Source organism: Canis lupus, chromosome 9, assembly GCF_003254725.2.
Source record: "Canis lupus dingo isolate Sandy chromosome 9, ASM325472v2, whole genome shotgun sequence".
In the NCBI taxonomy this organism is placed as follows: domain Eukaryota; kingdom Metazoa; phylum Chordata; class Mammalia; order Carnivora; family Canidae; genus Canis; species Canis lupus.
The window spans coordinates 45,647,256-45,667,538 of NC_064251.1; the positions used below are offsets into that span (position 1 = coordinate 45,647,256).

General features: G+C 36.3%; 1 protein-coding gene across 1 annotated transcript in view; it reads left to right on the forward strand.

Moving 5' to 3' along the window:
• CPD (carboxypeptidase D) overlaps positions 1 to 16,111 on the forward strand; it is an 81,958-nt gene extending 65,847 nt beyond the window's left edge. The window contains exons 14-21 of the mRNA XM_025476228.3: positions 2,240 to 2,375; positions 3,250 to 3,381; positions 4,367 to 4,462; positions 4,565 to 4,629; positions 8,693 to 8,824; positions 9,557 to 9,742; positions 10,029 to 10,128; positions 11,694 to 16,111. Of these exons, the coding sequence (XP_025332013.1) occupies positions 2,240 to 2,375; positions 3,250 to 3,381; positions 4,367 to 4,462; positions 4,565 to 4,629; positions 8,693 to 8,824; positions 9,557 to 9,742; positions 10,029 to 10,128; positions 11,694 to 11,920 (1,074 nt within the window). The 3' untranslated portion in view covers positions 11,921 to 16,111. The remainder of the gene's footprint in view (positions 1 to 2,239; positions 2,376 to 3,249; positions 3,382 to 4,366; positions 4,463 to 4,564; positions 4,630 to 8,692; positions 8,825 to 9,556; positions 9,743 to 10,028; positions 10,129 to 11,693) is intronic.
• The last annotated feature ends 4,172 nt before the right edge of the window (positions 16,112 to 20,283 follow it).

A 20,283-nucleotide genomic window follows, 5' to 3' on the forward strand; every position in this document is an offset into this window, starting at 1 on the left:
CTTTGGGCAGCCCAGGTGGCTCAGCGGTTTAGTGCTGCATTGAGACCAGGGCATGATCCTGGAGTCCCAGGATCAAGTCCCACGTCAGGCTCCCTGCATGGAGCCTGCTTCTCCCTCTGTCTCTGTCTCTCTCTCTGTCTCTCTCCCTCTCTCTGTCTTTCATGAATAAATAAATTAAAAAAAAAAAGAAAAAAAAAACTATAAAAAAAAAGGACCATCTTTGTCTATACTCATTGTTAATAGTGTCTTTCTGTTATATTTCTTTGTGTGTAATTAAGAAGCATAGAAGAAAAAATGCTAAAGATTTACATTCAGTCCTTCACTCCTTTAATAGTCAAATTGCCCTTCTTTACTCACCATTCTGTACATTCTAACTTGAGAGACTTCCATTGCTAGGAATACAAGGAGGAAAAACAAATAGTTTTTCTTTTCATGTAAGAAGTTCAAAATTATTGGACATCTTGGCTACTAAGAGATTTTAGAAAAAGCAATATGGCTTTTTCTAAATATGGTTTTGTCTACTTTAGCCACCCGTGACTACAGAAAAGAACTTTGATCCAGAGAATTGGTCATATATGATTAAGGAACCTAATTCTGTGTTGTCTTAGAGACAGGAAGTGTGCTCCCTCTAGAGCACCCACTAACTGGCACTGCCTATACAGACTTTAGGAAAGGGGAAAGGAACTAATACTTGTTTAGTACCTGCATGTGTCAGGTGCTTACACCAAGTACTTTCCATGTATCATAATTTAATCCTCGATTTACGTTATCTCCATTTTATAGATGTGAAAACTGAGACAGAGATAGTTGATAACTTACACAGCTAGTATGTGGTAAAACTGGGATTTAAACCCAACTGTGTCTCACTCTAAAGTCTGTGCTGTTCCGTTTTACCATACTGCCTCCCCTAAAAGAAATTTGGGGAAAATTTATGTCATGGTTAGGACCAGAAAGTACCTATGGGATTAGGTGAGATGAACTTAAATCAGACTTGACCAAAAATTATTTTACCATTTTCAGCAAATTGTATTGATTTTTTAATGTGAGTTGTAAAGAGTATCCAAGGACATTTTTTTTTTGTTCTTTTCTTAAAAAATGGGAGAGTAGGATACTGGTTCTCAAGCCTGGCTACACATTAGAAACATTTGGGAAGTTTTTAAAAATACCAGTACCTGGGCCCCATCCCCGAGGACATCATTATTTCTTTAAAAGCTCCTTAAGTTATTCTAATGTATGGCCACATTGCTACCTATTGATACTGTGGTTATAAGACACTATATGTCCTAGGTAAAACACCTACCAGGAATTTCAAAACTTCTAATTTATGAGAATTTGCCTCACTGCTCTAATTAGGCTTGAACTACTAATCTTACTCTAGAGATTTGTTTTGAGATGAGGATCAGAATTATTTGGCAAGTTTAAGGAAATATACACATACCTCGAAACCTGTAATATCAGAGAAAAAAATATCTCTGCCAGGGGAGAAAGTTAAGAACCAATGAATTTAGGGTCTCCAATATTTTCAATCTATAGATTATTTTAACAGAATAAATAAGTCAGAGATCACTTATTCTGATTTACTATCATAAACATACAGGATAAAGTATATAACAAGTTAGTTCATGCCACATATGTAGATATTGATGCCTATGGACTATCTGGAGGAGAAATTATTATGAGTAAGACAAATATTCTACTCCACTTTGCTATGCTGATTTCAACTCTCCTGTCTCATTGTTTCCAGACATAGACTGCTGTTTGTTAGATTATGCATTCCAGTTTTTAATTTGGAAAATGTAGTCTAACTATTATTATTGGTTTCAGCCAGTGGTTGGCAAACGTTTTCTATAAAGGGACATATAGTATATAATTTAGGCTTTGTGGGACTGTTGTTCTGTGTTACAACTATTCAATTCTGCCATTGCAGCACAAAAATAGTCATATGAATGGGCATGGCTGTGTGCCAATAAAACTTTATTTACTATAGCAAGCAGCCAGCTGGATTTAGCCTGCAGACAGTGGTTTCGGACCCCTTTGTAAGTCACCAGGAGGTCTCTGGGAATATTTGTTATGCAGTAGTTCTTCATTTCTTTTTAAATTTATTTGGAACAAGAGCGAATTTTCTATTTGTTTTCCTACCTTTTAAGTCTGTTTAAAACAATAAAGACTTTCTGTTTGAGGCATGGGAGGGTATCTTATGATTCTACATAGGGCTAACTGATTTTTGTTTCTGTTTTAGCTGGTTGACAGGACTAGAATTGTGATTGTCCCTTCTCTAAATCCAGATGGGCGAGAGAGGGCACAAGAGAAAGACTGTACTTCAAAGAGAGGACAAACAAATGCTCATGGCAAAGACTTGGATACAGACTTCACAAGTAAGCCTAATTTGCAGCTAACTTTATTTTTCTTTACTAGGAGATTGGTAGATTGTGTAGATGAGTAATTGGTTTACTTTTACGTAATATGTATAACATATAAATGACAAGCTAGAAACTTGTCCAGTTTTTCTCCTTTATCATTTACAAAAGTAATTCAAGTTTTTTCTTAGAAATTCTATCAATAATATTGGAGGGGTTCCATTACTAGTCATATGGATATTTATATTTTCTCTCCCCCCCCATATATGTGTACACACACACACACGGTGTGTGTGTGTGTATTGATTTGAAGGAGCCTTTCTTACTGACTTAAATAGGATCATCAATTATACATATTATTCTGTGACATTTTTCATTGAGTACATCACTGATATCTTTCCATTTCCAATATTTATAGATCACTAACATATTCTTATTAATGGCATCTTAGTATGCTGTTAATATATGGCAATACTCTAGGTTCCTCAACAATTTTCCTACTAATGGACATTTAGTTTCTTTTTAATTTTTTGCTCTTGCAAACAGCACTACAGAAAACATTCTGATTTCGAAAAATTTTATTTTCTTTCAAAGACAATTATTTTTTAAAAGAGGTTATATCCATCCCTTTTTGTTTCCAGTAATAACATTCTTAGATTTGCTTAGATCATTAACCTTACACATCATCTGAAATATGTAAAACTCAAAATAATCTATCTTCTAGAGTGTATCCTTTGTGCTATTGAGATAATGGCTTATGGAATAATAAAGTGTTTATATACAGATTTTTTAAGTTAGCCTCTGATTGTGTTCTTGTAGAGAATATTTTCTTAGCTATTCATACTAAAATTTTAAAACTTAATATTTTATATTCAACTTTTGTATTTTTTAGATAATGCCTCCCAGCCTGAAACTAAAGCCATCATTGAAAATTTGATTCAAAAACAAGACTTCAGTCTTTCTGTTGCTTTAGATGGTGGTTCAGTGCTGGTCACATACCCATATGACAAACCAGTACAAACAGGTATGTAGAATGTTAGTTTATGTATATACTATTCAAGCTTAGGTAGGAAATTCCAATTAGGTAATGTCCCTTCTAAATTTTTTTTTTAAGATTTTATTTATTTATTCATGAGAGACACAGAGAGAGAGAGAGGCAGAGACACAGGCAGAGGGAGAAGCAGGCTCCATGCAGGAAGCCCTGTGGGACTTGATCCTGGGACTCCAGGATCACACCCTAAGCCAAAGGCAGATGCTCAATCACTGAGCCACCCAGGCATCCCCTAAATTTTTTAAAAATAGTGAGCATTTGAGCACACTCCATGAGCAAATAACCAACCTAGGAAGATTGTACATATAACTGAGTTACTTGGAGGGGAGAGGTCAGATCTAATGATAGGCTAGTTTTATTGAGTGTAGCCATCTTATCACATTTGTTCATTTTAGTTCAAAAACATTTTTTTGAACAACTATTATGTCTGTAGACATTGGGAATATGAAAATGAATAAGATACATTGCCTGCCTCAAGAAACTCATTATTATATGTAACCAAATATTAATAAAATAGAATTGCCCTCCCCTGGTTTAACCCTGACTGCCTAACTGGTTGCACTTAAGAGGAGATTAACAATTTCTTGTTGAATCTCTCTGGGACCATTGTATATGGAGGTAGTTTGTGTTGTTTTCAATGTAGCTTATAAAAATCTTGTTATTAGACCACAGTTGCCCTAAAATGTAGTAAAACATACCAAAACAAGTTTGTATTTTACTGAGGTAGCCTCTTGTATAAACTAAACATTTATACCTTTTAATATAAGGAAGATGCATGTCTTCTTTGTCTGATTATCTTGGGCTAAACAGAACCATGTGGTTAATTATAATAACTCCTTGATAAACCTCAGTGAGGCACAAGATTTACTAGGAGAGAAAGATGCCTTTGTATCCATGAAGTTGAGCTTAGAGTAAAATCTTATAGACTTCTCCAACTTCTGAATTTTTCTTTTTATAGTGGAAAACAAAGAAACTCTGAAGCATTTGGCATCTCTTTATGCAAATAACCATCCATCCATGCACATGGGGCAGCCCAGTTGCCCAAACAAATCAGGTGGGTATTTTCTGTGTCCTTTGTTATTGTTGCTGCTTTCTGGGATAGAGAGTGTCTGACCTTAAGGTCTTGCTGATCTTCTATCTCTCAATACTTTTATAGATGAAAATATTCCAGGAGGCGTAATGCGTGGAGCAGAATGGCATAGTCACCTGGGCAGCATGAAGGTATGCTCTGTAGAATACAGTGAAAATAGAACTATAATTATTGACCATTGAGTGACAGAATAGGCGACTTTTCTGATATAATTCAAGTGAATGGCATCTGTTTCATGGCTTTCTTGACAAGACAGCCCTCAACCTCTGACAGCATTTGTTTTTTGCCATTGTAATCATTTTTAATTGTACAGTTCAGTGACATTAATTACACTTCAGTGCTGTGCAACCATCACCATTCTAAACCATCTATTTCCAAAGCTTCTTTATCACCCCAAACAGAAATTCCACATCCACTAAGCAATTATTCCTGATTCCACTGGTAACCCCCAACTCCTGGTAACCTCTCTACTTTCTATCTCTATGTTTTTGCCTATTCTAGATACTTCTTGTAAGTGGAATCATACAATATTTAATATTTGTCCTTTTGTGCCTGGCTTCTTCACTTAGCATAATGTTTCCAGGGTTCATCTATTTTGTTAGCCTGTGCCAGTACTCCATTTCTTTTAAGGCTAAATAATGTTCTGTTGTATGTATAAACATTTTGTTTATCAGTTCATCTGTTGCTGGACACTGAAGTTGTTTCTACCCTTGGCTATTGAGAATAACATGCAATGAACATTTGTGTACAACTGTAAGTTTGAACCCTTGTTTTCAATTCTCTGGGATATGTATCTGGCTGTGGAATTGCTGGTCATGTCCTAATTCTGTTTAACTTTTTGAGGAAGCGCCAAACTGTTTTTCACAGCAGCTTAACTGCTTTACATTCACACCAACAATGTATGAGGGTTCCAATTTCGCCACATCTTCATCAACACTTGTTATTTTCCTTTTTCTAAAAAAAATTATTAGCTATCCGAGCAGGTGTGAAGTGGTACTTCATTGTAGTTTTGATTTGCGTTTCCCTGAACTAATAGGGTTGAGCATCTTTTCATATGCTTATTGACCATTTGTGTATGTTCTTTGGAGAAATGTCTGTTTCTCCATTGCCTGTTTTGTTATTTTTTTATTCCATTGCCTATTTTTATTTTTTATTTTTTAAAAAAGATTTTATTTATTTATTTATTTGAGAGAGAGAATGAACAGGGAGAGTGGCAAAGAGAGGAAGAAGCAGACTCCCAACTGAGCAGGAAGCCCAATGTGGGGCTTGATCCCAGGACACTGGGATCATGACCTGATCTGAAGGCAGTTGCTTAACCCACTGAGCCATCCAGACATCCTCTGTTGCCTATTTTTAAATTGGGTTGCTTGTCTTTTTGTTGTTGCTGGGTTATAAGAATTCTTTATATATTTTAGGTGCTATACTTGTCATTTACATATTTGGATCAAACACTTATCATTTTGTTTGATTTGCCAGTAGTTTCTCCCATTATGTAGGGTTGTCATTTCAGTTTCTTAGTGATGCCCTTTGATGCACAAAAGGTTTTAATTTTGATGAAGTCGGATTTATCTGTTTTTTCTTTTGCTGCTCATGCTCTTGTTGTCATATCTAAGGATTCATAGCCAAATTTAAGGTCATGATGATTTATCGCTATGTTTTCTTCTATGAGTTTTATGGATTTAGCTCTTGTATATAGGTCATTGATACATCTTAAGTTGATTTTTGTATGTAATGGGAAGTAGGAGTTCAACTTCATTTTTTTGCATATAGAAATCTAACTGTCCAAGTACCGTGTATTGAAAAGACTATTCTTTCCCCCATTGAATGGTCTTGGCACCCTTGTCAGAAATCAATTGATGTATGGGTTTATTTTTAGACTCTCATTCTATTTCATTGGCCTTTATGTCTATTCTTCTCCTAGCTTTTCTCACTGTTTTGATTGCTGCGGCTTTGTAGTAAATTTTGAAATTAGTAAATGTGATTACTCCAACCTTTTTATTTTTCAAGGATGTTTTTGTCTATTCAAGACTCCTTGCAATTCCATTTGAATTGAGGATTGGCTGGCTTGCTTGCTTGCTTTCTCTTCAAAAAATACTATTGGAATTTTGTTACGGGTTGTGTTAAGTGTGTAGATCACTTTGGGTTATATAGACATCTCATTAGTATTGTTTTCCTATTCATGAACACAGTTACATCTTTCTATTTACTTAGATCTTCTTTAAATTCTTTCTGATGTTATTTTAATTGGTTGTCCATACACTTCAAATTAGTAAGAAGTTGTTAGCAGGTAGGTGGTTGCTAATCATTTCATTAACATGTGCAACTAGAAATTTGGCCTCATCCTCATCTCTGCCTGCTTTCCGTCCTTTTTTTTTTTACTAAGAAGTTGCTATGTGTAAGGTACTTTGCTATGCTGTTGATAAATGAAACATATTTCCTATCCTATTGTACAAATAACTGTTACAGAATTAACTGATTTGATCTCAGAGAGAGCAACTCTCAGGTGCCATAAGAAATTAAAGACATAGACCTGCCCTACGACCCAGCAATTGCACTGCTGGGGATTTACCCCAAAGATGCAGATGCAATGAAACGCTGGGACACCTGCACCCCGATGTTTCTAGCAGCAATGTCCACAATAGCCAAACTGTGGAAGGAGCCTCGGTGTTCATCGAAAGATGAATGGATAAAGAAGATGTGGTTTATGTATACAATGGAATATTAGCCATTAGAAACGACAAATACCCACCATTTGCTTTCCACGTCGGTGGATGGAACTGGAGGTTATTATGCGGAGTGAACTAAGTCAATCGGAGAAGGACAAACATTATATGGTCTCATTCATTTGAGGAATATAAATAATAGTGAAAAGGAATAGAAGGGAAGGGAGAAGAAATGGGTAGGAAATATCAGAAAGGGAGACAGAACATGAAGACTCCTAACTCTGGGAAACGAACTAGGGGTGGTGGAATGGGAGGAGGGCGGGGGGTGGGTTTAAATGGGTGACGGGCACTGAGGGGGGCACTTGGCGGGGTGAGCACTGGGTGTTATTCTGTATGTTGGCAAATTGAACACCAGTAAAAAATAAATTTATTATTAAAAAAAAAAAAGAAAGTAAAGATTACACCTAGTCAGAGATGTGGTCTTCTCTTCATAGAATAAATGGTATTTGGGATGCAGAGATGGTGAAGCAGAACATTCCAGAAAGAGGAAGCAGTATGGACAGAGGTCAATAAGCAGTCTAGTTTAGTTAGAACAGGAGGTGTAATGGAGAGCAGCAGAAGACAAGAATGGAAAGAGAGTTTGAATCTCTGAACACTTTGTTTTAGTAAGGAATGGGAAGCCATTGAGAGTTTTGAGCAGGTATATAGTAACATGATAGGAACTGTGCTATGGAAACATTAATCTCTCGGCAATAGGAGATTATTTGGAGGGAGAGACCATGGCACAGGGACACTGGTGTAGAGTAGCCTAGACAATAAATAGTGAGGGCCTGGGCTAGGATGGTGACAGTGGGAGCAGAATCAACGGATGAAGTTTCAGAAATATTTGCAGATGTGGAATTGATAGGATTTAGCAAATTATGGATGATAGTGAGAAACTCAAGTCAAAAACAACAGATTTCATGTCTGCATGAGAACATGAGTTAATACCATTAACTGAATAAGGAAAAAGAACAGATTTGAGGGGGGAAAGGTGGTAAGTTCAGTTTTGGAACCTTTCCACACAAGCAGTTCCTGTGCTTGGAGAATTGCTTTATGGTAAGCAGTGGCTGCTGTCACCAGCAGGGTGAAGGTATCCGAGGGCAAGTACTTGTGCTTCTGCCTGCAGGCTCCAACAACAGCTGTGAAGTTATGGAGTTAAGAAGGAAGCTGGCCGTCTCCATGCACTTATTTATTCACTTCATTCAACAAACCCTAACAAGCCCCCTCTACCTTCCAGGTGCCATGGCAAGCACTGGAGATGCAGAAATGAATTAGACCTAGTCCCTAGTCTCAAGGACTCTATTCACAACAGCTATGGTTTTGACTGATTATAGTACTGAGTGGTTTATTCAGATTTGCTATTAAATGCTTTACAGACTCTTTGTTTATACCACCTAGGTTTTCTTTCTTTTCTGTTGGATCACAAAACCTCATTCTTACATTTATTTATTAATTTTTCTATATTTGTTTTTGAATTTTTATATTCTAGGATTATAGTGTTACCTATGGTCACTGTCCGGAAATCACAGTATACACAAGCTGCTGCTACTTCCCCAGTGCAGCACAACTGCCTTCCTTGTGGGCAGAAAACAAGAAGTCTCTTCTTAGCATGTTGGTTGAGGTGAGCCTTTTCCTTTTAGCTAAAAGCAGATTTCACTCCCAGGAATATGTTCAATAAAAAGCTTTATCAAAGCATTTTCTTAATGGTTTACTAATAACTTATTTATTTAATTTTTTTTAATTTTTTTTTATTTATGATAGTCACACAGAGAGAGAGAGAGAGAGAGAGAGAGGCAGAGACACAGGCAGAGGGAGAAGCAGGCTCCATGCACCGGGAGCCCGATGTGAGATTCGATCCCGGGTCTCCAGGATTGCACCCTGGGCCAAAGGCAGGCGCCAAACTGCTGCACCACCCAGGGATCCCTATTTTAAACATATATAGAGAAAGAGTTTTGTTGAATTTATATCATCTAATAGGTGCCATGATTTCACATATCTGAAATCTGCTGTAATTGAGGTCATTTAACCCTGTGAGATGTTGCATATTTTTTCATTTGAATATCATGCAGAGATAGTGTACTGTGGTGGAAAGTAAATCTTCAGGACATTAGAAGTAGGTCCTAACACTTGAGGCTTTGACTGTGTCAGAGTTCTCTTTTCCCTATTTCATCTCTATGCTCTAAAGTAGGGAAGGAGTAGTGAATAAGGCCAGAGTCAGTGGGGAAGAACCCACAAGCCAGTTTTGTGGGGAGTTTTGTTGTTGCTCTGTTTGTGTATTGTTTTTGTTGTGCCACCAGCTATTGCCTTGAGGATATCTGGGAACATAAATTTATATTTTGAATATTTTTTTCAGGTTCACAAGGGAGTCCATGGTTTTGTTAAAGATAAGACTGGAAAACCGATTTCTAAAGCAGTCATTGTACTCAATGAAGGAATAAAGGTGCACACAAAAGAAGGAGGCTATTTCCACGTGCTGTTGGCCCCAGGCGTCCATAACATCAATGCCATTGCTGATGGGTATCAGCAACAACATTCCCAGGTCAGAAACTCAGATTTAGTAGTACCATATGAATTCTCATTCTTAATAGCACTTCTATTTTGAAACTTGTGAGGAAAAAAGAAATAAAATGTGTAACTAACTCTTGATTATGATACTTTTGTTATCATAATCTTCAGCAAGAACAGGGAAATTTTTACAGCATTTTGTATACTTCCAAGGACAGTGACTCATCTCCTTGGTGTGGTAGAAAGGCTTTAGGAATATTCCTGGGATATAATATACCTTAAGTAAACTTTGTCATAATTCTTGCACTTTATCTCTCTAGGTCTTTGTGCATCATGATGCAGCTAGTTCTGTGGTAATAGTCTTTGACACGGATAACCGGATATTTGGGTTGCCAAGGGAGCTTGTAGTAACTGTATCAGGTAAAGAAATTTAATTTTTTAGTAGTTGAAGCTAAAACCGGTTCTGTTCCTGAAACCAATATTATACTATATGTTAACTGACTAGAATTTAAAGAAAATTTTGAAAAAATAAACCAGTTCTGACATTTCTGACATTTGAGAGTAGATTGCCTCCCCAATCACCTGAAGCTAATCACTTTTCTTCTAATATCTCCTTATCTAAACACTTTTTGGATTTTCCTGGAACACTGGTCTCCCATACATTCTCATGGCTTGCTCCTTCATATTTTCAAGTCTGTACTCAAAATGTCATCTCCACAGAGAGGCTTTTCCTGATCACCCTAAGTAAAATAGCACCCCAGTCACTCCACTCCACTTTTTTTATTATAGCACTTATTATACCACTTGACATTGTATTATATATTTAGTCATTTACCTGTCTATATTTGATCTTTCCCACTAAAATATAAACACCCTGAGAGAACAGGGAGTTTATCTACATCTCTAGCATCTAGGACTATGGCTGGCATGTAGTGGGTCTTAATGAAGAGTTGTTGATTGAATGAATCATTTGCTTTACATTAAGATCATAAATCCTTTGGATTTCGACTTGTATTCTATTTTTTTAAGATCATGGAGGAAGTATTTGTTTTCTCCAGGATTAATATGTGCCATAGCTTGAATTACTGAAAGAAAGGAAAAAAGAAGTGTGGTAAAATAATAAATACTCTGCTGTGTGTATATATATATATATATATATATATATATATATATATATATATATATATTTTTTTTTTTTTTTTTTTTTTTTTTTTTTGACAGAGAACCTTGGTTCCTTTCTAAGTGCAATTTAGACTTGACACAAAATAACCAAGTTTTACTATACGGTCTGTGGGGGAGGGATTTTCAGTTAATAAACAGTGGTGTATTGGAACTACGGTCAAATCATAGAGTCTATTGTGGAGCGTTTAAAGTAAAGAGTTATCAGCTTGAACTAGATAAAATGTGAATAACTTAGTCGTTAGAAGCATAGGAGCTAGGAGTCAGCAGTGGTTTAAGTCTGGCTTCCCATCTATTTGCTTCAATGAACTTAATTTTTATTATGAATTTATTACTATTTTCTTATATTAAGACTCTTATTTCAATAACCCATGTATAAATATGTTAAATAAATGAGGGGTTTGGGATGAGGTAAAATTTACTGGAAAAGATCAGTAGAAGTCAACTGATACAGAACCAGTGTAGAACAGTAGACAGTTTGATTTCATTGTGGTAAAAGAAAAATATGCATATACATACACTAAGAAAGCTCTGGAAAAATATTCATGAGAGCTATGAAAAATGATCTCTGGTTAATAGAGATATGATACGGAATTTTGGTTTGGGGTTTTAGTATTTTTGCTTATCTGTATTTTTCTAATTTTGCATAGTATGCATGTACTGCCTGTGTAATAATAAAATGTTGCTTCTAAGTGCATGAAATGAAGACAAAATAAATAAAAGGCATACATAAAAGGTGTCATTGTAAGCAGCGTATTCATATTCTGAAAGCGGGACACCACTTATATGGTGATTTTGTTTGGCAGGTGCCACCATGTCAGCATTGATACTAACAGCTTGCATTATTTGGTGCATCTGCTCAATCAAGTCTAACAGACACAAGGATGGCTTTCATCGGCTCAGGCAGCACCATGATGAGTATGAAGATGAAATTCGCATGATGTCAACAGGCTCCAAGAAGTCCCTCTTAAGCCATGAGTTCCAGGATGAAACGGACACTGAAGAGGAAACGTTATATTCTAGCAAACATTGAAACACAGACTTCACATATCTCCCAGCATAAATACCAAGCAAAATTACAGTTCCTTTTGGGAGACACACTGCATTAAGAAGAGACTCTCTTGCTTCTTCAAAGAGCTTTGGGAAGTTAACTTGCTAAATTTGTATTCTCTGTGAATTTGGCTGGCAGTTTTGAACTTCCCCTCCTTTAAGTACTCTTACCTTTAAAAAAAAAAAAAAAAAAAAAAAAGGTCTGCTTTCTATTTATGCAGCGATGGGACAGCCACTTTGTTTTTCTTTTTAATTTAAGATGAGCTGTTTGGAGCTTATGTTATAACTGCATAAAGCCAACTAGTGGATGTTATATATTGCACATCAAGTGTTTACTAGTGGCTTTAGTTTTTTTTTTCTTCTTCTTCTTTATTTTAAATGGCCAAAAGAATCCAGAAACATTTAGGCAGGGACAGCAGTCAGAATCTGACATAAAGCTTTAAAAACTCAAGGCTTTCTCAGCCTACTGAAAAGTACTTTTCTCTAGTTATTAAATAGCTGGAGTTTCTCTTATTATTCAGGTTTAATGAAGGCTGAATTAATTTTTAAATATATATAACATTAGGAAATGAATAAATGGGCTTCCGCATTTGGCTTTCTACTTTTTCCAAGGTTAGACCAGAACTGGTGGGCTATGCTCTAAGCAGGATTTCACTACCTCTCTTGTAAGGTTTAGCAGAGTTCTAAATACCCTCATTTTAAGGGAGAACTTGTTGACTTTGTTGTAAAAGATCTAAATGTCCATTTGAATAGAACTGAGAGGGAGATCTACCAAAAGCTAAAACTTGTGTCGCATATCTTTCAACTTGGTAAAATCCCACAGGTGCTGCTGCTTTTAATCTGTGAAGCACTAGTTTATTCTAGAATACCTAATTCTTTAATACTTTCTAAATTTGAACCTTTTTCTGTATTGTACACTTATGGCTCTCAGATGATCCAGCAATGTACAAGATCTGAATTCTACTGAAAATATCTGGAAGTGTGGAAGAGACCTACTTGCACATTCTTTAACTGACATTTGAACACAAAATATCTACAGTTCATGTTCCAGTTCAAGCCTATGGATATCCTACTGTTATTCAAATAGCTTGGCCAGTCTTACTCATATATAAGCCTCTGCAAGTGATTGGGTTCTTTGTCCTAATGTTTCATTTGACAGTCTCTTTTTGATCAACCAGTTTTTTTTTTAAAGTTCAATTGAAAGCATTTAAATATGGCTCCCTCCATTAACAAAAAAGTAAACTATGGACTGCCGTGTACTATAACACTGTAGTGAGAAAGTATCATCTTCACTGCCACTCAGGTTATTGCAAAGACCTGAAAGATTTGCATTTTACTGTGTCTATCATATCATGCTATTCAATGAAATTGATGCTTTTTTAAAGTCTGAGTCTTACCAATGATCTAATGGTTTAATACCTTTGAATGTTTTTAATGGCTAAGTTGCTGCTGAATTTGTACTAAATCAGGGGATCAAAAAATTGCTCTCATCTTTTCGAATTGTATTCTATACCCATTAATGTATCAATCATCCCAAAGCCTTCATATGGAGTGGTTTACCATCCATATAGGTCATTCCAAGTTTCCAAAGTGGCTTTATATAAAGAGATTTGGTTTGGCAGGAATAATGAGGTCATGACATTTGTTAGTGAGTATCTGTGATAAATTTGGGTGGTTCAAGGTTAAGCCATTCTGATATTAATCCTATTGTTAACAACTAAATTTTTAGCCCTTGCCACCCATTCTCACCCCACCACATACACATCTAATACTTAATGAAATATTTATTTGTCTTCTAATAATACTTTATATTTTCTTTAGGGGGGTGATGTGGTGGCATTGCTCTTTTTAGCTTTACTTTCAAGAGTGTAAAGTCAAAACTAACAAAGGGCCAATGAGTGGCTTGCCCTGCTTGGGACATTGCAGGTAGAAATGAAACAAAATTGATGTGACAGCCTTTACTTTATTAGCATTGGTCTTCACTAGAGGGTGCCTTTTAAATTCATTTCTCCTTTGAATTAAACATGTCTTAAACTGTTCATCACAGTGGCTGGAGTCCATGCCTTTTAAGCATGTATAAAATTTCTTTAGAAATGAACATACAAATAGTTCTTTTAGTAATTTTTCCTGAAAATAAGACCAAATTCTGCTATGAATCTTGAATCTTTAATGAATTTCTGAATAATGCATTGCTCTGGAAAATAAGATCTTCTCAGCCTGTGTTAGCTATGAACATGAATGTATAGGATCATGACTACTAAGATTGTGTTATCAGCCCTGCTTTGTCTTTTATTTGTGGATCTAATCTTAGACCACATTAACTGCTTAAGGCATTGAAGCCATATGGAATGGGGAATGCATTTCTTCAGTGTTTCTCCTAGAGACTTTTCATTTCCTTGGAGTCATGGAGGCAAGTAAGTATCACAGTATTAAGAAATTTGCCCAAATCTGAGTTGTGCCTTTCTTTACTCACAAGGCATGTTTTTTGTCCTGGTGATCAGTTTGTAAGCCTTTTTCCCTCCCAGCTCCTTAATAAAAGCAAAGTGATCGAGTAGGTAATTTTCAAAGTGTCTGCCTGTGTAAATGTACTTGTACTGTTTATGCAGTTCAGTAAGATAAACCCAATTTAATTTCAGATGGAGAGCCTTTTGGTTTTGATGTATTTTGCTGAACACTTGCATAGTGTTAGGGATCCCGTCCAGTTGAGGAATGCTTGCAATTCTTATTGGAGGGAATTTGTTTTGGGACTTTGTCATCCTCCAGAAAGGAAACATAATGTATATTTGGCCCAGTGTGATTGATTGGTTAATCTTTGGTAACTTTCACCTGAATAGGATTTGCTGAATTAATGAATATTGAACTTAAAAATAATTACAAATTGACAAATAAATAAAAGGTAGTCCTTATGCCTGAGCTTATTGTGTTTCTGAGCTAATACCAGGTTACTCAGTAACCATGATCTGCTCTTCCATTTCAGCTTATTCTCAATAGTAAATAGTTTTCTCTTCTTGTTGCCAGAAATGCACCTATGCCAGGTTTTGTCCCTGCTGTATTAAAGCTTCTTGGCTATGAATGCTGTAATGATGCCCCACCCATGGTTCTCTGGTAGAATTGTTTTTAACAATAACAACTTTATTGTTACTACAAAAAATTCTACTGTGGTTGATGTTCAGTGACTTTCTACCTAGCAACTTTTTGGTAACTCTTTTGAGTTTCTGATTTAACTACAGCAGATTCTTTGGGGTGATTAGGGCCCTTGATTAATGTCAACTAAACTTGGATTTCCAGTTTATAAAGAAATATCTCCCAACACCCATTTCTCCAACCTTTAGCAATAATTAATTTTCCACTTGATTTTCAGAATATTGTCCTAGTTGATTTTGATTAGATAGAACATATTATGAAATTTGAAAATAGGCTACCATTTTAAGGCAATTGGATATAAATTATGTAAATATGTATGATTATAGCTTTTATAAATGGCATCACATAAATGTACTAGTGACATTCTATGCTAGCCATACTGCAGATTTTCTGGAGGTATGACCCAATGGTATTTTTTTATGCTCAGAATAAAAATCAACTTTACACCTCTCCATTTTTTCAGAGTGACATTCCAGGCTCCAGAACAAGTCTATAGCTATTTATATGAGGTGCCCAACACTCATTCATCTCAAGTGCTTCAGTCTTTCGTTTATTTCATGCACTGTGCCTTCAAAATGAAATTTTAAAAGGGACTTTAAATGAAGTTGAATAGTAGTTTTAAAAAGTCAATCTGTGTAATTTATGTGAAATCTAATTGTAATGAGGTCCTTTCTGTTTTTTATATGTAAACAGATCTAATCCTGTATAAAAGTTATTTTATGCTGTTTGTCTTTCTTTGTGTTTTGTCTCATAATCTTTTTTCAAAAGCAATGGACCAGAAAAAATTATTGTCCGATTAGAAAGTTATGTATTTGGTTTTTCTACCTATACTAGAAAGAAAATAGTACCCAGCTAGGAATATACAGTATCACCTGTAGAGTGTTTTTGTCTTCATGAATTGACTCAAAGCTGTTTCTGAAATAATCGCATCATATAGCAGCCACAGTCCTTTTGTTTGTGGCTCAGCTAGATTGATGTATGTCCAATCACTCCACAATAAACACCATAAAACTGGCCATTGAAAAATTTATGTATGCATTTCAAACTGGTTTGTTAAAAATTTTGTCCTTTTTCCAAATAAGCCACATTCTATAATGTGTTCTGCCACTTTAGGCACAGTAGTGATGAATTCACCAACCCCTTTCATTTAGCAATGATTTGTTGATACTGGTGGCTCAATAGGAATAGGGAAATCGAAATTACATAAAAAGATGGGCTCTGCTGACAGGGAACTCATAGTCCAGACCAGAGAAATAGAAATGAGAATAACCGGACACCTGGGTGGCTCAGTGGTTGAGCGTCTGCCTTCAGCTCAGGGCATAATCCTGGAGTCCTGGGATCGAGTCCCAGATCGGGCTCCCTGCATGGAGCCTGCTTCTCCCTCTGCCTATGTCTCTGTGTGTCTCTCATGAATACATAAATAAAAATCTTAAAAAAAAAAAAAAAGAATAGGCCATATTTCCACAGTGACTGGTTCCTCTAAAAAGAAAATTTCTGCTATAGGGGAAGTATAACATAGAGATTTGAACATGGACATTGTATTGTATTGACATACTATTTGACTCAGAATTGAATGCCCATGATAAACAGCATCATTTTCCTTCATTTGCTGTTTTCTGATTTTTTGAAGCCAGAAAGAAAGGTGTCAAATATATGAACAAAGATCTGTGTACAGGTGGTCATTTTAATTTAGAAGAAATCCCTACACATGAATACTAAAAACGAGAGTATGAAATTTTCTATTATGTAGTTCCATAGATTGTCTATAGCATGGCAGTGAAGTTTTTAAAATTGTGCCAAATGCTTCATATTTGTTTTTAAATTAGATTGTATTTATGTTTATTCAGTGAAAAGAGCCTTACTTGCCTGCTGTAAGAAGTCTGAATAGAATGGGGTTTTCCCCTCACTGTTTGAAATATTTTCCTAAATTTTTGTCAGGAGTTTCTCATAACTGATCAAGAACCTTTTGGTTTGTATCATAAACAGTAAGCTATCAATTATATTTCATTTTTCAGGTTTCTAGAAGCTAATTATTCTTGGCAGTTAAGCATGATACGCAGTGCTAACGCTATTCAGTTATGAATAAATGCCATTGTGTTAGGTCTTCATCTTATTCTCACTTGCAGCTAGAATGCCAGTTGATTGTATAGTGTTTATAGCAGACCTCAGATAAATATCTCAATTATTACCCACAATTTAAAATAAATTGTGCAATTTACGGATTCAATTAGAAGTAATATAAAGAGGCTGTGATGCAATCAATGCTGTAGGTGGAAAATAGTAGCAGCAGGTGGAGAAATTTAAGATGGAACATGTAGAAAGAGATTGTAGAATAAATAGAAATTGCTATAACATGCGATTGTCACCGAGCTTGAGCCAAAGCAAAGGGGTCATGGGGAGAGATCTAGATTGTTAGATCTGAACCACTACTGTTTTTTAGTATTTGAAGTCATTCCAATATTTATAATTATTATTGTCACCTAAATAGGTATTGTTTGATTCTAGTAGAGTTGTTCAAGATCAAACAGGCTCTGATTTAGTGTTTGAAAGATTTGAGGCACCCATAAGAATTGATCCTGAAGATAGGGAATGGGATAGGTGGCGAGTGGGCTGATTATGATAATGGCTCAGTTGGACAACTCTTGGATTTTTTTTTAATTTTTTTTTTTTTAATTTATGATAGTCACAGAGAGAGAGAGAGGCAGAGACACAGGCAGAGGGAGAAGCAGGCTCCATGCACCGGGAGCCCGACGTGGGATTCGATCCCGGGTCTCCAGGATCGCGCCCTGGGCCAAAGGCAGGCGCTAAACCGCTGCGCCACCCAGGGATCCCGGATTTTTTTTTTTTAGAAAATAATTTTATAATAGTTTTAGATTTACAGAAAAGCTAAAATCTTTAGTCTGAAACTAAGAAAATCCAGAGTTGGCTATTGGGTTTTTATTTGGAAGATGTGGGTGTTGGGAGGGCAGCAGAGGAAGGATTGTATACATGGTTTTCTATTCAGCAGGACTTGAATGGAACACATTTGAAAGGGACTGAGCACCGCAAATATTTTGTCTAGAATCTAGCCACGTACGCATAGCCTAGGTGGTCCAGGTGTCAAGCCATGTGGTACTACCTCTAGGTAACTGAGTTAAACTCAGTTCTTCTCTGGTGGAAGGTATTTCCATCCTGGATTTGGAGGAGACCTCATGATTTTGCAATGACCAAACATAGGCAAAGATAACTAAGCATGTAAAGAAATAAGAAACCACCAGTAAGAAAGAAAAAGTCCTATACTGGTTTCAGATGTTGAAATTATCAGACACTTGTAAAACAAATACACTTAACTGTTTTCAAAGAATAGAAGATAAGCCTGAGGCTATCACAGGAAACTATAAAATAATAGAACTTCCAGAAGTGACAGCACGGAACTTAAAATGCAGTTAAAATGGCAGATTGGACACAGAGAATCAGTGAATTACAAATAGACCCACAGAAACTCTCTCTTATGTATTGCAGAAACCAAAAGGTAGAAAATACAGAGAGGGTAAAAGTGTGGCTTTAACATAATAACACATGTTTGATCATCAGAGTTCTAGAAGAGGAAGAATGGAGTATAAGAAACTATTTTGAAACAATGACATAGAGTTTTCCAAAATTGATAAATGGTATCTATAGATTAAAGAAACAATCCAAGCAAGAAAAAATAAACATGCACATCTAGACACATCAGTGAAGCTTCAGAGCACCAAAGACAAAGAGGGAAAAAAAGCAGAGAGAAAATAACTTAAAAAAAATTAGCAGTTAGAGGTGCCTGGGTGGCTTAGCGGTTAAGCATCTGCCTTTGGCTCAGGTCATGATCCTGGGGTCCTGGGATGGAGTCCCACATCGGACTCCCTGTGGTGGGCCTGCTTCTCCCTCTGCCTATGTCTCTGCTTCTTTCTGTGTCTCTCAAAATCTTTTTTAAAAAAGATTAGCGGGGATCCCTGGGTGGCTCAGCGGTTTAGCGCCTGCCATTGGCCCAGGGCGCGATCCTGGAGTCCCGGGATCGAGTCCCACATCAGGCTCCCGGCATGGAGCCTGCTTCTCCCTCTGCCTGTGTCTCTGCCTCTCTTTCTCTCTGTGTCTATCATAAATAAATAAATAAAATCTTAAAAAATAAAAGATTAGCTGTTAGACTAAAAGACTCATTTCCAACCATGGAAACCAGAGTATAGTAAAATTATACTTTGGAAATGCTTGGTAAAACGTTAAATAGCTTCCAACATAGAATTTTATATTGAATATACCGTTCAGGAATAAAAAGGAACTTCCAGGTAGCTGAAGACATTGGTGGCAACCTAAGCTACCTGTTTCCCAATATGTCATTGCAGAATAATGAAAAGAAAAAAAAAAAAACCACAAGAAGGACAAAGTAAATCTACATAAAAGTCACACTTTAAGCACCACTTGGAGTCAGAGAATTTTGAAATGTCAAACTACCTGAATAAAATGAGAAAAATCAAATTTCAGCATGGAATCTTATATGCCTGCCCCAGCACCACCCCAGTGCAAGGTTTTGTGGAGTCACGGCAGATGGAGATCAGCTGCAATATGAGAGGAGGATGCCCGTGCAAGGGCATTGCAAACATTAGTCTGAAACTACTGCCAGAAAGACCAAGTCCATCTTCAGTCTGAGTCTAAAAACACATCCAAGTAGATCAGAGCACAAACTATAGGGAAGGAGCTTCAAAGGGAGCAGGCATGATTTAAAGGGACAGCATTGAAACATAGCTTCTGGTGAAGGAAAAAAGTGAAAAAGAAAGGAGAAGCACCCTTTGACAATTAGGTGATGAGAAAGAAAAGAAGCAAAGAGGAAAATTTAAGCCTTGCAAGATAAATGAGTATTGCAAAATTGAGCACTTTTAACTCCTCCCTCTCACCAAAGCAAACCCACAAAAACCCCCACTAAACTGCCTGGTACTTTAGTACCTACTAAAGTTGCTAGATTAATGGGAGACACCTCAGCCATGAAGCATGAAAATATAAATAACAGATATGGATATTGACAAGGAAAACGCAAATGTATCATCACTTGCATATTTGTGCATGTGAAAAGTACAAAATAATCTATAGGTAAATTGGAAATAATAATTCAGTTCTGCTTCCAGCTGTGGGTGAATTGGCCTGAAACAAAAAGACCTTCCCATCAAGAACAATTAGAAAAGCTGGATTTAAAAG